The following is a 17099-nucleotide window of genomic DNA, read 5'->3' as shown; positions in this document are numbered from 1 at the left end:
CCTTTTAAAACAAATTTAATATCAAAGCTGTTAAAATTGTCATTAAATTGTCATTCATGAATTGTCGTTTATAATTGTTGTTCAAATCTTTAAGTTTAAAATTGTTGGTAATAAAATTTCTTCATTTTTAAACTTGCCTCATTATTGAAACGAAACACAGAAAGGGATAATTCTGGTTATTGAAAAGCAAAGATTCCTAGCTTCTGATTCAAAAATAAACAGTTGCTATAAAATTTAATTACCGTAAATCCTCTAATATTAGCCTGTATTCAATTAACTGCCGGGTATCAAATTTTGGCCGGTGTCGGAGTCGGCGGAGGTGAATAATGGCCGTTTTTTTATTGTGGCCGGGTGGAATGTGGTAACAAGCAAGTACGGGGGGCGGTTGTGTCATCCGTCTCACTTTTGATTTGATTGATGTGGTACATGACAAATATATATGTTGACTAGTGCATGCGTGTGTGTGTTAAGCCCCGGATCTTCTTCAGTCCTTAATACGCCCCTGCTGAACACAGGTCTGTGGAACAGAACAAATGTTAATCTCGTCCAGCAGGTGGCGCTAGCGCACCTTTACGCGGGTCACGGACCACCGGAAGCAGCAGAAACCGGAAGCTGCTAGCAGAGCTAGCTTGTTGTTGTTGTGGTGTGTGAGGAGAAGATTTGAGGCTCTGCAGTAAAAATGTCTTCACTTCAGTCTCTGGGAGAGTTGATCAGCTAAAGCGACTAACTGCTGCTGCTGCAGAAATCTTCTCACCAGGCTGTGGAAACTTTCTTCTCCTCCTCAACAACTTGGTGGAGTTCTTTCCAGAAGCAGAGAAGCTATTCTGCGGTCTTCGTGACAATCGGAGCTCCAGAAGCAGGTGATGGGTGAGAAAAGCTTTTCTCTAGACTTCCTGCCCTCTGGATCTGCTGCTGTTCCTTTGGCCTCTCTGAGAAACGCGCTCGTTTTGCTGCTTTCATCAGATTGAAGAGGTTCCCTCTATCAGACTCGCTCATCTGAGTTGGTCATGATGCAGGATCGCTGCTCGCTCTCACATCCATCCTGCTCACACTCTCCGACGGAAAAGGCCCGAATCTGAATGTGACTCTGGAGGAAAAAGCGGTTAGCTCTACTCCGTGAACTCTGGTGAGCAAAGGTCCTCTTTTCCAGACTGGATGTGTCCTCAGCTGATCAGAACCAAAGCGTTGGATCTTTAATCTCCTGCGTTGTTCTGAAGCAGCATCTTAATCAGCTCTCCTGCTTTGTTTCTATTGCAGCTGTTAGCTAAACACGGCTAAAGAAAACCTGCTACCACTTCAGGATCATCCATCAGCTGGGACTGCTTCATCAGCATGGACACAGGTACTGGTGTGTGTGTGTGTGTGTGTGTGTGTGTGTGTGTGTGTGTGTGTGCGTGCGTGCGTGCGCGTGCGTGCGTGCGTGCGCATGTGTGTGGTGCCGATCATGTGTGGCTAGATTAAATATGTGATTTTAGGACCACCCTAAATTGTTAGAGGTTAATTTTACACAATAAAATAATAATTATTTATAAATATCAGATGCAAAACAGAGAACTAGACAACAACAATCTAATACATGTTATCGAACATTTTATTTAAAAAAAAACTGAAACCGTGAGATTTAGTCAGTGTTCAAAAGCCCCTGTTGCAAGGCCGGATTAACCATACGGGCAACTGGGCAATTGTCCAGGGCCCACAAACTCTAAAGGGCCCAGGGCAGCAAGGGCACGAGCAAAATACTGTATCTGTAATCTCCTGCTTTATATTAAACTAGTGTGACCGTACGTCCTGTTTTCCCCGGACATGTCCACTTTTCACTCTGTCCTGGATGTCCGGGTTCTTGTATTGATGAAAATGTCCGGCTTTTCATCCAGGAGCAGGGATGGGGGAGCTGTATATCCTACACATCCAGGGGAGCCGGAAAAAAGTTTTCTACCTAAAAGTTTTCAAAGGCCCGCTCTCTACTAGATTTATACCTCATTTTCAGGACGCACAAAAGCAAATGATCTGCAGATCCCAGGTTTCTGGTTGGAGCATAAGGCTTTATCAGTTCTGAAAGGTAAGCCGGGGCTTGACCATTCAGAATGTTGTAGACAAAGGTCAAAACCTTAAATTGGATGCGGTATTTAACAGGCAGCCAGTGCAAGCATGCAAGGACGGGTGAAATGTGACGGCGTCTGGAGGTGTTTGTCAGGAACCTAGCCGTCGCATTTTGCACTCTCTGTAGACGCTTGATTGCTGAGGCACTGACACCAACAAGTAGTGAGTTGGCATGGTCTAAACGTGTGGTTACAAAGGCGTGAACAACAGACTCCAGCTGAGGTCGTTTAACTATTGACTTTAAGCGCGAGATGCGACGTAGTTGAAAAAAGCAGGACCGGACTGTAGAGTTAATTTGTGAACTCATTAACAGATCAGAGTCAAGTTTCACTCCCAGACTGGATACACAGGATTTAGGATTTAAAAACGGTAGAGGGTAGTCACCAGGTGCATGCATTGGATTTATTGGGTTAAAAAGAATGGCGTTGGTCTTGTTTTTGTTAAGACAAAGGAAGTTCTCCGACAGCCAGCCTTTAACTGCAGTAATACAGTCGACAAGGAGGCGTGTTGAGTCAGGTTTACTTAAAGCCAGATAAATCTGGCAATCGTCCACGTAAAGGTGATAACTTATTCCAAGGTTAGTCAGAATCATCCCCAATGGCAATAAGTAAATCGAGAATAGGAGTGGCCCTAGAATCGAACCCTGAGGCACACCCCAGCGAAGTGGAGTAGATGGAGAGGAAAAACTCAATGTGAATACTAAATTGTCTATCTGACAAATATGATCTGAACCAATGAAGGGCTATCCCTGTTACCCCCAACCTCATCTCCAACCTTCTAAGTAGGATGCCATGGTCCTCTGTGTCGAAGGCAGCAGAGAGGTGCAGGAGTAACAGAAGGACATGGGAACCAGAATCAGTTGCCACCAGGATATCATTTAATACACGAAGATGTGCAGTTTCTGTGCTGTGGTGAGGTCTAAAGCCAGACTGACAGTGATCGAGGAGGCTATGATCTCCTATGTAACTGGAAAGTTGAGTGTGAACTACTATCTCAGTAATTTTGGATAAAAACGAGAGTTTGGAAATCAGACGATAATTAGAAAAGTCAGTATGATCCAGGCCAGGTTTTTTCAGTAAAGGATGTACAACTGCATTCTTAAAAGTGGTTGGAAACACTCCAGTCAAAATGCTGTTGTTGACGCTTTCCAGAATAAATGGCGCCAGCACAGGAAGAGCCCCAACTAGTAGTTTTGGTGGGAGGGGGTCCTCTGGAGAACCAGAGGGTTTCATGGACCTGACCAGCTCCTCCAAATCATGAAGAGACAACAGTGTAAAATTAGAAAATTGACTTAGACAGACTGGTTCCTCAATGGTGGGCTGACCCAATGGCAAGATGCTTGACCTAATAATCTGAATTTTAAGCTGAAAAGAGTTCATAAAATCGGTGCAAAGGGACGTTGTTGGTACTGAGAGTGTAGTTGCATCTTTTAAAAAGAGAACCGAATTAATGGTACTAAATAGTTTACGTTGATCACCAAGATGTGTTGTGAGTATATTACTATAAAAGTTATTTCTGGCTGTTCTCACCGCTGATACAAAAATAGAGAATCTTTCAACCTTTGTAAGGAAATTTCTAAATTGTTTAGTGATGGGTGGCTCAAGACTCGCCTTTTTAGCTTAGCTTTTAACTATTTATTCTTTTTCATAGTCTGTTTTAAATGCTTGCATAATTTAACTTGATTTCATTTTAACAGAGTTTTGCTGTATATCTATGTTTTTGTATTATTTCTATCTACATTTACTTTTTTCTATTCATATTAGCTCTTGTTATTTTATATTTGAATTTATTTTAATCTTTCCAGTGTTTCTTCTGTGGGAGCCCTCTGCCTCGGGGTCGGTGGCAGCCTGGATGGAGTTGGAGGTCTCTGACCTAACTTGTTTGGACGCCCTCGCTCGGCACCAAGGCTGCTAATGCGTTTCTGCTGCAGTTGGGACAGATAAAGTTAAAGTTAAAGTCCCATTAGTTGTCACACACACAGGTGTGTGTGCGAAATTTGTTTTCCGCATTTGACCCATCCCCTGGGGGAGCGGTGAGCTGCAGACACAGCTGCGCTCGGGAACGATTTGGTGGTTTAACCCCCCAATCCAACCCCTTAATGCTGAGTGTCAAGCAGGGAGGCATTGGGTCTTTGGTATGACCCGACCAGGAATCGAACCCCTGATCTCCCAGTCTCAGGGCGGACACTCTACCACTAGGCCACGGAAAAAGGTCAAAGGGGAGATAGCTCCCCTGGTGGCGTCTCTTTATCCTATCTGCACATCTGAGCTCAAGTAGCCAGGGCGCATGATCAATCGGGACACTGTGACAGGACACTCACACTGCCACATCTTCCCCCCTCTTTCCACAAGCACATCCTCGTGCTCCCGCGCAGGGTGCCACAAACTTCACATCCATGGACCTACTTGACAGTACTACATGGATCCTGCCAACAACGCCAAATGTGGCAAGGTGGAGAAACGAGGGCCCAGGCGGGATTTGATCCCCAGACTCCCGGGTGAGAGTCATACGCTCTAACCCAGGGGTCGGCAACCTGTTCCCATCAAAGAGCCATTATTACCCATTTCCCACAGTAAAGAAAACACTGGGAGCCACAGCAGCCGCGGCGTTGTGGGCGGAGCCTACCCTCAGACATCAGAGAGCTGCTCACAACAGGTGACAGCAGCCAGTAACGGTCGCTCGTGTACGTCAAAGTTATCTCTCATAAGACGATAATCAATAAAACGATTTATATAACGTGGATCCAGAAGTTGTAGCCCGTCTCTGCCGACAATATTTAGATATTTTTCTCCCTGTTGGTGGTTTTACTGAGCAGGTGCCACTTTTGTCATACGTTTCTTTCTAAAACATGTTTAGACTTTTCAGAATACAAATCCAGGCTCTGTCACGTTTGATTGTTGTAATTAAACTTTGTAGGTGGGGAAGGTCAGAAAAGGATCCGATCATTTTGTTTTTCCCTCATTTACAGTGACGGAGATAACGGCGCAGTGCACCTGGCTCTGGTGTTAATCAAGTTAAATTATATCTCTTTGCAACAATTTTCACAAGAAAACAGAACAGTTAAAAACAGGGCTTGTGTTGACCGGATAGTTCCCGTATTTGACCGTTTATTTTGACGGAGAAAGAATAGAAAGAATTACCCTGACGCATGCAGACGAACTGACATTTTATTCGTTTCGCACATCGCAGATGTAGCTAAATCACTCAAGAAAAGATTCCCATCTGAACATCTGAGCTGGACACTGCTCAGCGCAGCTCACTGTCAGCGTGTACTACATAAGGTCCACAGCGAGCTGAAGATGTGGAGAGGGGCTTGGAGCACATCGCAGAACCAGAGCGCATGCAGGAAGATTCCTCCCACTGAAGCGAGTGTTTTCCAAACCCTGTCTCTCAGAGAGACTTGTCACTTAGAAAATGTTCCCTGATGATGAAACTTTGGCTGATTAGCGCTTGTTCCTGTCTCCAATGTGGCGACACATCCAGGAGCCGTCTGAGGAGAAGCTCAGAATCTCACATCCTCTTCAGCTCAGAAAGCGCCTATGATTACGCACAAGCGTGACCCGTCAACCCGGTCTCACAGTAAGACCGGGTTGGAACTGTTCAGGTTTACGCAGACAATCTTTACATAGAATTGGCTTACAGATGTAAAATTAATGCAGTAAAATGTAAAGCATTTTATTTAAATATCCATTCATTATTTTACAAACACACAGAGCCGCATCAGATGGATGGAAGAGCCGCATGCGTCTCCAGAGCCGCGGGTTGCCGACCCCCGCTCTAACCAGTCAGCCAAAGGGACATCCCCTTGGCCAAGTAGCCAGGGCGCATGATCAATCGGGACACTGTGACAGGACGCTCACACTGCCACACATACAACTGTAATATGTGTGAATTTAACGTTGCAGCAGTCAAATTCATACAATTGTTTCTGTGTTTCCTACAGATGTTCAACAGCTGGTGCTGGTTAAAGAAGGAGCTCCTGATGAGGACCAGCAGGACTCGGAACACCTCCACATAAAGGAGGAACAGGAGGAACTCTGGACCAGTCTGGAGGCAGAATGTCTCCATTTTAAGGAGGAGACTGATGCTGCCAGGTTTCCAGTCACTGCAGTTTCTATAAAGAGTGAGGATGATGAAGAGAAACCTCTGATCTCACAGCTTCATCAGCAGCAACTAGAAGACAGAGATGTTCCAACCAGCAGCTCAGCTGACCAGATGGCAGCAGAAACTGGTGGAGGAGCAGAGAGTAGCAGGATCCCAGATCTGAACCCTCATGAACAGACTTATAATTCTTCAGAGACTGAAGTTAGTGGAGATGATGAAGAGGATGATGATGTAAATCTAGACTCTGAGCTGTCAGACTCTGGGTCTGAAACTGGAGACGAATACAATGACTGGAATGAGAGCAGGTCTTCTGAGTCAGATGGTAGGACTGGTAACAAATCCTTTAGCTGCCCTGAGTGTGGTAAACAGTTTCTCCACCAGTGTTCTCTCCAGAAACATGTGAGCGTGACCGGTCATTCAGTAATAAGGTCTTCAGGCTGTTTGGTTGGTAAAAAGTGTGTTAGAATGAAGCAACATGCAGACCCAGGCAGGAAAGCCCAGAAAGAACTCAAATCATTTAGTTGTGACAACTGTGGAAAAATATTTAGAACAATATCATATTTAAATAAACACACGAAAGTCCACACAGGACAGAAACCTTTTGTCTGTGAGCTCTGTGGACACAGATTTGGCCAAAAGAACACGTTAAACAGGCACATGAGAGTCCACACAGGACAGAAACCTTTTGTCTGTGAGCTCTGTGGGCAAAGATTTAGCCAAAAGAACACGTTAAAAAGGCACGCGAGTGTCCACACAGGACAGAAACCGTTTGTCTGTGAGCTCTGCGGACAAAGATTTAGCCAAAAGAACACGTTAAAAAGGCACGAGAGTGTCCACACAGGACAGAAACCTTTTGCGTGTGAGTTATGTGGTCAAAGATTTAGCTGTAAGAAAACTTTAAACGATCACATGAGAGTCCACACAGGACAGAGGCCTTTTGTGTGTGAGCTCTGCGGACAAAGATTTAGCCAAAAGAACACGTTAAAAAGGCACACGAGAGTCCACACAGGACAGAAACCTTTTGTCTGTGAGCTCTGCGGACAAAGATTTAGCCAAAAGAACACCTTACAAAGGCACGCCAGTGTCCACACAGGACAGAAACCTTTTGCCTGTGAGTTATGTGGTCAAAGATTTAGTTGTAAGAAAACTTTAAACGATCACATGAGAGTCCACACAGGACAGAGGCCTTTTGCTTGTGAGCTCTGTGGTCAAAGATTTAGCCACAAGATAACTTTAAACAGGCACATGAGAGTCCACACAGGACAGAAACTTTTTCTCTGTGATCTCTGTGGACAAATATTTAGCCAAAAGGCACATTTAAACAAGCACATGAAAGTCCACACAGGAAAGAAACCTTTTCTGTGTGATCTCTGTGGACAAATATTTAGCCGTAAGACAAATTTAAACAAGCACATGAAAGTCCACACAGTACAGAAAGAAAGAAAACAATCTTTTTTTAGCGCCTCTCAAGATAGAAATCACATGGCACTTGACAAGAACAAAAAATATATATAAAAGAAAAACTTTTTTTTTAATATAAAAATGACAACAGTAAAAAAAATGTTCATATAAAAGGATTGGAAGGGTTCCCTCTACATGTAGGGTAGATGTATGTGTAATTGATTGTGGCACTCCGCCACCACAAAATTAAAGTCGCCCCACAGTTCCAGTGACGTGTTTTTTATATATTCCCCTTGTTTCAATTTCTAGGCATCATTTGCCTTTCTTGCAAACATTTCCCTTATCAACTCCAGCCAGTGTGAGTGACGTCACCACGCACATAACGTAGCTTACACGTTTACTCGGCTGGAGACATGGCGCCTAAGCAGCAGAAATGCTCAAAAGTTTGGTTCATCTTTACGAGAAAGGTTGACAACAGGGCAACTTGCAATACTTGCAAAGTAGATATCTAATCATAGAAGGAAACACTACATACATGCAAAAGTATTTAAATGTGGTAACTTAAAGTTATTGTGTTTGGACTCGCTCCTGACTAGTGAATGTCAACGCAGCACCAGCAGTGACATTCGCACGTCCTCTCCTGTTATTACTGCAGGTAACTGATCAACTAGCACTGCCTATCGTGTTGGCGTTATTTGTCTTTAAAATCCCCCCCCCCCCACACACACACACACACACACACACTCACACACACACACACACACTGGCAGACTCCAGTGACAAAAGTCCAACCTGTGGTGAGATTTTGCAAAAGCTACAGCAACTCTACACCAAACAACAAGATGGCTGCCTTTACAGGGAGCATAAAGGAGAACATTTGAAACCATCTTTACAAACAATACCAGGACCGTGCTGGAGACTGAGTGCTATTAATTTTTTGCCACCTATTGAACTACTCGAGAATTGATAAGGAATTAGATCGATAGAATGACAATGACATTGATATTGATTAACCTTTATCAATTCCCACCCCCTAGTGAGCACAGAGTGGAGGATGGGGAAATGCTGTAAGAATTAAAGCTTGTGGCTGTTCAGGGAGACCCTGGCAGAGTCTCTGTGGTATTACAGTCATTTTTTGTGTCACGGCGACAAGTCCGGTGTCAAACGGTGCTGAAAATCACAAAGACTATGCTGGTCAAATGCAGGTTTAGACAGGTCCACGCTAAAACCCACAGACGATTCTAACACAGACAAGGTTCTGGGGTGGTGTTTCAGATACAAACAAGCTTTAAAACACAAAGAAATAATGAGAGCAATCTTTACTTATTTATTCTCAAAAGTAAAAAAGATCTAACTAGGATTAGATCTGACTTCCCTCAGATCAAAGTCAGTGACGCTTTTTCTCTTCCCTAAATATTACCACTATTAGATTTGTTGACAATTTAGAAAAAAGAAGTGGATATTTATTTAATGGGATGTTGACATTAGTGGAAAATTAATGAAAATATTACAGGTACTTTTAGCGTCGTTCTTTTGTGTCAATTCAGTGTAAATGTTCAATGAAATCTCTAAAGCTGTTTAAACCTGCCTTTTTGTTGTAGGTCTGTCTATATTTTCAAAAGGAGTTGATGGTTTAAAATCGTTGTAGCTAAAGTTATCAGAGCTGCTGTAGAAGGTCCACAGAGCCTGAGTTAAGCTGTGGTAACTGGAGAGGAGCTGTGAAACCGTACGAAAGCTTTTGCTGTTTGCTTGTTCACGTTGAATTCAAGCAGGAATGAAATATATAACCTACTGGTTTTACATACAGGAAGGAGATCAGACATGTATTTTGGCCCCATGTCATTGAGTGATTTAAAAACTAGTAGGAGCACTTTGAAATCTATTCTGTGGTTTACTGGTAACCAGTGTAGGGATGAGAGAGAGATAAGCACAAAACATCAGGCTGTTCATAGGCACGAGTGTCCGATAGGCAGGTGGGAGGGGCTGAGAATGCAGCCTCAGTGCGCATGCTCGATCCCTGTTGTTCACAGGTGGGAGGGAGATTAATGGTGCAAAGTGCACATAGACTGTGCAAAGTGCACATGGACTCCTTTGGTTTGGTGACCTTGCCAGATCAGGCCACAAATCTACAGGTGGGGGCAAGGGTGGGTTTTCACAGCATCTGTCTGCGTTCCTTCGTGGGGGGGGGGGTTTCAGGCTCAAGGCTGTCTGATTCAGATAAGAAAAATTGTTTGGGAGCAGGCAGAGATAATATCCTCTCTGACTTTGAGTTCTTAACTGGTCTCCAGCCCTTAGTAAATCCAATAATTAGGTTTAAACTTGCCCATACCATTCAGTGACTTTCTCCAAGATGATGTCCATTTTGCGTGCTAACATCGGAATCGCAGCTCGAAACTCTAGCTTGCCGTTCACCTTGAGCAGTGTCCAAGTCTGAGCAGTCTCCACACGTTTGAGACTATCCGTAAGCTCGGGTGGCACTCCAATCACCCCCGAATTCCCAATTTTACGAAATACCAGAAAACCTCCCACTCCAATCAGAAGAAATTCAACAACGATCCTTGTTGTTCGAACATCTTCAATACATCCCTGGTTGTTGTCCTTTACTCTAGAACAGGGTCGCTTGGCACATATTGTGTTTACCAAGCTGTAAATCTTTCACTAAGTCCATAGCCTCTTTTAGAAAACAATACTGCCAGTTTGACTCAATTTGGCATCTGGGAGCCTTAGGTTGTTTATAAATGCTCAGAACGTGGTAGTAACGTGGCACAATCGTGAAAGATGACACAATGACTGTGTAAAGGGGGTGCTTGCTGCGCTGCCGCAAACTTCCGTTTAACTTGGACAGAACTTGCTTTTTGTTGTGATGGAAGCCATGCTCATTCATTTTTGTTCATACAGTCACTCACAGTCCTCGTGCACTCTGGTGATCGGAGCTCCAGCTCTAACAGAGAGGAGCTTCGCATCGCTCTAGTTTATCAGCTCAGCTGATTCTGTTTACAAAAGTGAAACTTATCGGCGTGCTTACGGTCGTTTTTAATATAGTTTCCTGGCGGAGCTCGGCAGTGATTCCCCACATGATCATGACACCTCCCTATCTTGTATATCACCGTAATATCCATTCACAAGTCTGGCATTGTGGCAATATGGCCATCAAGCATGCCGGCACGAATGCCGCAAGATTCCCGCATCACCAAGCCGGCACAGCATGTTCATAAGACACACCGGGGTGGCAGTATTGTGCTGATTTGCCTTTCTAAAAAGGGCTATTGTTGCATAAAATAAAAATACACATCAGTGGTATTCGTTACTGTGTCTCAATTATTTTCATAATTGTATTCCTTAAAATGTGTATATGTTAATAATTTTTGAGATCCTAATCTGAATATTTTGAATATTTTAAGTATTTGTTTTATCTTTTCTTGTTGTTTATTCTATTATTTTTGCTCCTGTTATGAAAGTAATTACTGCCTTGGCACCCAAGTTCCCCACTGAGGGACAATAAAGGGATTTTCTGGTCTATGTCAATGCTCTCTGTAGCCTTTGCACATTTATTTCCTGTTTTACTGTAGGCTTAATCTTTTTTCACATGCATACATCAAAATCCAAAAATTTGAAACTTCCCTAAATGAAAATGCACTATTTAAGCTATTAACCTTCACGCTTTGAAGTAGAATATGGACATTCTTCGCCCCTTTCAGCCCAAAACAGATTGCTGAGCTGTTGTAATCACCAGTTCTGGGATTCAAAGTTGGCAAATATCCGGGTAAAGTTGGCATTGAGAAAGAGGAGTATTTTCAGTTTCTTGGAAACTGAGGAGAAAACGGCCAAAGACAACAATTCTGGTAGAAAGCTCGCACCTCCTTTGGCTGCTCCTCATTCCAGTTTGCTACTTCCAATGACGGAATGAGCTGCTGAAACTACTGAAGCTCACTACCTACATTCCATTATCTACCTTCAAATATTTATTACGATCAATAGTTTCTGAGTACATTTTTAGATTGCTTGTACATATTATATATGACAACAGTCTTGTCTATATGTCTAACTCTTTAGTTTGTTTTTATCTTTTTAAACAAATGGAAAATGTAGAATGTTCAATAATAACTGTAAACAGAAAGGAGGCGCATTGAGTGATGCGCTAACCTTGCAAAGCACTATGGGATTTGTAGTATTTGCGGCAACAGGGCACCTGGGGCGCCAGTTTTAATATGATCTTGCGTGTTAAGTGGGACTCCTTTTATCCAATCCTCCCTGGTGAGGTTTTCCGAGCACGTCCAACCAGTAAAAGACCTAAACGCAGACCTAGGACACATTGGAGGGACTATGTCTCTCAGCTGGCCAGGGAACGTCTTGGTAATCCCCCAGAAGAGCTGGCCCAAGTAGCTGGGGAGAGGGAAGTCTGGGCCTCTCGACTTAGGCCACTGACCCCGCGACCTGACTCCAGATAAGCAGAAGAGAATGAATGGATGGATGGAAGTTAAAACTAAAGCCTGATTTGTATTTCTCCGTGAGCTTCAGGTTCAGAGGATCTTTCATGGATGTAAATTCAAAGAGTCTGAGTACCTGGCCCAGAGGGTTACCGGGGTCCCACCCTGGAGCCAGGCCTGGGGTTGGGGCCCGTGAGCGAGCGCCTGGTGGCTCCAAAGAGGTTCTGGCAAACTGTCCGGCGCCTCAGGAGAGGAAGGAAGAAACTCGCTCACACTGTTTACAGTGGGGATGGGGAGCTGCTGACGTCAACTGGGGCTATAGTCGGACGGTAGAAGGAATACTTTGAGGAGCTCCTCAATCCCACCTATGCGCATTCTGAGGAGGAACCAGAGCCGGGGGACCTGGTGATGGACTGTCCAATCTTGGGGGCAGAAGTTGCTGAGGTAGTCAAACAACTACACAGCGGCGGAGCCCCTGGGGCGGATGAGGTTCGTCCTGGGTGCCTCAAGGCTATGGATCTTGTAGGGCTGTCATGGTTGACATGTCTCTGCAACATTGCGTGGTCATCGGGGGCAGTTCCTGTGGAGTGGCAGACCGAGGTGGTGGTCCCCATCTTTAAGAAGGGTGACCGGAGGGTGTGTTCCAACTATAGGGGGGATCACACTCCTCAGCCTCCCTGGAAAGGTCTACTCCAAGGTACTGGAGAGGAGGGTCCGATCGATAGTTGAATCTCAGATTGAGGAGGAGCAATGTGGTTTTTGTCCTAGCCGTGGAACTGTGGACCAGCTCTATACCCTTGCAAGGGTGATGGAGGGGGCATGGGAGTTTGCCCAACCAATCCACATGTGCTTTGTGGATTTGGAGAAGGCTTATGACCGTGTCCCCAGGGGCACCCTGTGGGGGACGCTCCAGGAGTATGGGGTGGGTGGCTTTCTGGTAAGGGCCATTCAGTCCCTTTACCAGAGGAGTGTGAGTTTGGTCCGCATAGCCGGTAGTCAATCAATCAATCAATCAAAATTTATTTCTAAAACGCTTTTCAAACAAAGTGTGATTCAAAGTGTAGTAAGTCGGACCTGTTCCCGGTGAGGGTTGGACTCCGCCAGGGCTGCCCTTTGTCACCGGTTCTGTTAATTACCTTTATGGACAGAATTTCTAGACGCAGCCGTGGTGTGGAGCGTGTCGAATTTGGTGGCAGGAGAATCTCGTCTCTGCTTTTTGTGGATGATGTGGTCCTCCTAGCTTCATCCAGCTCTGACCTTCAGCTCTTGCTGGGTAGGTTCACAGCCAAGTGTAAAGTGGCTGGGATGAGGATCAGCACCTCCAAATCTGAGACCATGGTTCTCAACTGGAAAAGGGTGGCTTGCCAACTCTGTGTCGGGGGAGAGGTCCTACCTCAAGTGGAGGAGTTTAAGTATCTCGGGGTCTTGTTCACGAGTGAGGGTAGGAGGATTGGGAGATCGACAGGCGGATTGGTTCAGCATCTGCAGTGATGCGGACGCTGAGCCGATCTGTCATGGTGAAGAGGGAGCTGAGCCAGAAAGCCAGGCTCTCCATTTACCGGTCGATCTACGTCCCAATCCTCACCTATGGTCATGAGCTTTGGGTAATGACTGAAAGAACGAGATTGCGGATACAAGCAGCCGAAATGAGTTTCCTCCGTAGGGTGGCCAGGCTCAGCCTTAGAGATAGGGTGAGGAGCTCGGACATTCGGGAGGGACTCGGAGGAGAACCGCTGCTCCTCCGGATCGAAAGGAGTCAGTTGAGGTGGTTTGGGCATCTGGTCAGGATGCCTCCTGGACGCCTCCCCGGGGAGGTGTTTCGGGCATGTCCTGCCGGCAGGAGGCCCCCGGGTCGACCCAGGACAAGTTGGAGAGGCTACATCTTCAATCTGGTCCGGGAACGCCTTGGGGTCCTGCCGGAGGAGCTGGTAGAGGTGGCTGGGGAGAGGATGGTCTGGAGCTCCCTAGTTGGGATGCTGTCCCCGCGACCCGGACCCGGATAAGTGGAGGAAGATGACGACGTGAGCTTCACAATGGAGAGACGCACATGCAAACTTCTGTTCAGACAGCTTGTTGCAAAGCAATTCCCTACCAGGACAACAGAGGGCGTAGCACTTTCCTGTGGCATCTTGTCACCATAACACTCATGTATCCAGTCCATGATCGTGTATTTACTAATGTGTTTATGTGACAACACGAGTGGGACCTCTAGGAAAAATGAAAATCTACAGTGCCAAAGTTTACGACTGACAGATAAAACTAGTAAAAAGGTAGAAAAGTTCAACTATTACTATCAAAAGGTTCTAAAACAAGGCAAGCAGTGCAACCACAAAAGCAAATGAAAAAGGAATTTAATCCGAAAGCTCGCGGATGATGATGCCCAAAATGAACTCCTAAATAAAGTCTGTGCTGGGGCTCAGGGGACAAAGCAGTCCAGTCCGGCCCTGCGCAAGCTCGACAGGGAAGCCTTTACGACCCCGCGCTCCTGCGGTGCGCGTCGTCCTCGGGGAACCACAGGATCGCCGCACGGTGGATCCAATCCTCTTCCTCCTCGGCCCGGCCCCTGTGGGCACACAAAAACTCCGGCAGTAAAAGGTTCCCGGCACCAGACCACACACAGAGAGACAGCAAATTCCAAGTACTGCTAGGCACCGCTCAATTACTGACGCGCGGGGGCAGAGTAACTCTGCCCGCCTGCCGTGTTGCGCTCCGTGCCCTGGCTTCTCCGGCTGCGGATCTTGCTCTCCGCTGCTGCTGCTGTCCATTCCGCTGGTGAACCCCCTCCTCTGTCCAAGACTCCAACCAGACTCAGTGGCACCTGTACACGCGCTGCACATGTGTTGAGGGAGGGACACCCACGCTCCTCCGCACTCGGCCGCCGTCCTTCCTCCAGGACCGTACTCCGGGTGCTCCTCTGTTCCGGCCGGGGGGGGGGGGGGGGGGGGGGGGGGGGGTGTTCAGGCACATGTGTCCTCAAGACATCATCCGGGGTGCGTCTCTGCCTCTTAGCTGGCTCTGTCTAGCATCCTGGCTCTCTCCCGGTCCATGCGTTCCTCCCTTTAAATAAAACCTGTCCTGCCTGCGTCTGTCCATTCATTGGCAGTCCAGGCAACACTGCCACAGGTGAAGATGATTGGGGTGATTGACAGAATGAAACACAATGTTGTCATGTTGTGTGGTAGATGCCTAACCCACGACATACAGAATCAGTCCACAGAGTCAAAGAAGATCGCAAACAATAATTTATTAGAAAAGGAGAACAGAAGGAGCTGCTAGGAAGTCTAGCAGTATTCGGCAAAGAAGCGAGGTTCGGGTGTGGAGAATCCTGGAGGAACAGGGAGAGTTAGGTCTGGCACTCGGAAATCTGAATGTTGGATCTGATGGAACTTACAGGGTGGAGGTGAGACCTCGTGAGAGAGGGAGGAGTGACCGGTCTGGGGAGGGCAGGAGGCTTACGGGAGGCTGATGAGCTTGGAGTCCAAATGAGGAGGGAGCTGAGCATGAAGGGTAATGCCGTCTTCCATTCATCACCCTCCTTTATTCGGACGAGGTGGTATGCGTTCCTCAGGTCGAGTTTGGTGAAGATGGAGGCATCTTGTACAGGCTCAAAGGTTGACGATAACAAAGGTAATGGATATTTGTTTCTTACTGTTATCTGGTTGAGTCCTCGATAGTCGATACATGGTCGGAGAGTGCCATCCTTCTTTGTAACAAAGAAGAACCCCGCTCCCAGAGGGGATGTAGACGGTCGGATTATGCCAGCTGAGAGTGATTCCGAGATGTATTTTTCCATACACTCACGTTCTGGTCTTGAGATGTTGTAGAGACGGCTAGATGGAAGAGGAGCTCCAGGAAACAAGTCTATAGCACAATCAAAAGGCCTATGGGGGGGTAAGGAGGAAGCTTTATCCTTTGAAAATACCTGCAGTAGGTCGAAATATTCCTTGGGGACACCAGTGAGATCGGGAGGTGGTTGTTCAGGGGTTCTGCACTCAGAGCGGATTCGAGCTGTGCCCAGACAGGAAACGTGACATTGGTTGCTCCATTCCTCCACCCTGTTAGACACCCAGTTGATGCGGGGATTGTGGAGACTTAACCAGGGATGCCCCAAGACGATTTCTGACTGGTGACATGGAAAAACAAAAAAGGTCAGTGTTTCATGATGATTGCCAGAGATCGAGAGGTTAACCGGAACAGTTTTATGGGTTATAGAGGTTAGGAAGTTGCCATCTAAAGAAACAACCCTCGTTGGGGCCTCGAGTGGAATAGTGGTTATGCCGAGCCGATCAACTAGTAGTTGGTCTAATAGGTTCTGTTCACATCCAGAGTCAATCAGGGCTCGGGTGGATATTGAGGTTTTACTGAAGGTTAAAGAACAGTCTAAAGCACACCGAGACTTCATGAGTGCAGATGAACCGCCCACCAGTATCCTAGGTTCTACTGGTGGGCTCTGGAGTTTAAAGTCTTGGGACAGTCAGACACGAAATGGCCAGCTAGGCCACAGTACAAACAAAGACCAGATCTCATTCTTTTATCTCGTTCCTCCTGGCTTAGTCTAGTCCGGCCCAACTGCATGGGTTCGCTGGGGAGAGAGGATGGTGTTGGTTGGGCCGCCCTGGACTGAGTATGGGTCTGAAGATGAAAAAACGAATTGTTACCTTTATGACGGTCATTCAGTCTCCTCTCGATCCGGTTGCAGAGCATTATCAAGTCCTCCAGGTTTGTGGGTTCCTGGCAGAAAGCCAGCTGGTCTTGGAGGCGCTCGTTTAAGGCTTGTGAAAACGCCCCTTTTAATGAATCCTCGTCGAGAGTGGAAGCCGATGCCAGGGTCCTAAACTCGATGGCGAAGTCAGCCACTGATTGCTTGCCTTGGCGGAGGTTCCAGAGCCGTTTTGCTAGCTCTGAGGCGGGCTCTGATTTGTCAAATGTCAAGTTAAACTCGGATAAAAACTCAGTAAATGGGCCCGCAAGGAAGTTCGGAGAGCGGCTCTTGGCTTCTGCCCACCTGAGGGCCTTGCCGCGCAGTAATCCGACAATGTAGGAAATCTTGGCTGCGTCGGTTGCAAA

General features: G+C 46.3%; 1 protein-coding gene across 1 annotated transcript; it reads left to right on the top strand.

Moving 5' to 3' along the window:
* The first annotated feature begins 177 nt into the window (after positions 1-177).
* Positions 178-11130, top strand: LOC107374093 (gastrula zinc finger protein XlCGF26.1-like). The gene is made up of 3 exons (XM_054737543.2): positions 178-1126; positions 1258-1342; positions 6044-11130. The coding sequence occupies exons 2-3, from the start codon at positions 1333-1335 to the stop codon at positions 7717-7719; spliced, it is 1686 nt and encodes a 561-aa protein (XP_054593518.2). The 5' UTR covers positions 178-1126; positions 1258-1332; the 3' UTR covers positions 7720-11130.
* Positions 11131-17099: the final 5969 nt, after the last annotated feature.

The sequence above is a fragment of the Nothobranchius furzeri genome, chromosome 2 (assembly GCF_043380555.1).
Source record: "Nothobranchius furzeri strain GRZ-AD chromosome 2, NfurGRZ-RIMD1, whole genome shotgun sequence".
Taxonomy (NCBI): domain Eukaryota; kingdom Metazoa; phylum Chordata; class Actinopteri; order Cyprinodontiformes; family Nothobranchiidae; genus Nothobranchius; species Nothobranchius furzeri.
The sequence above is the reverse complement of the archived record's forward strand: the minus strand, read 5'-3'. Positions and strand labels throughout refer to the sequence as shown.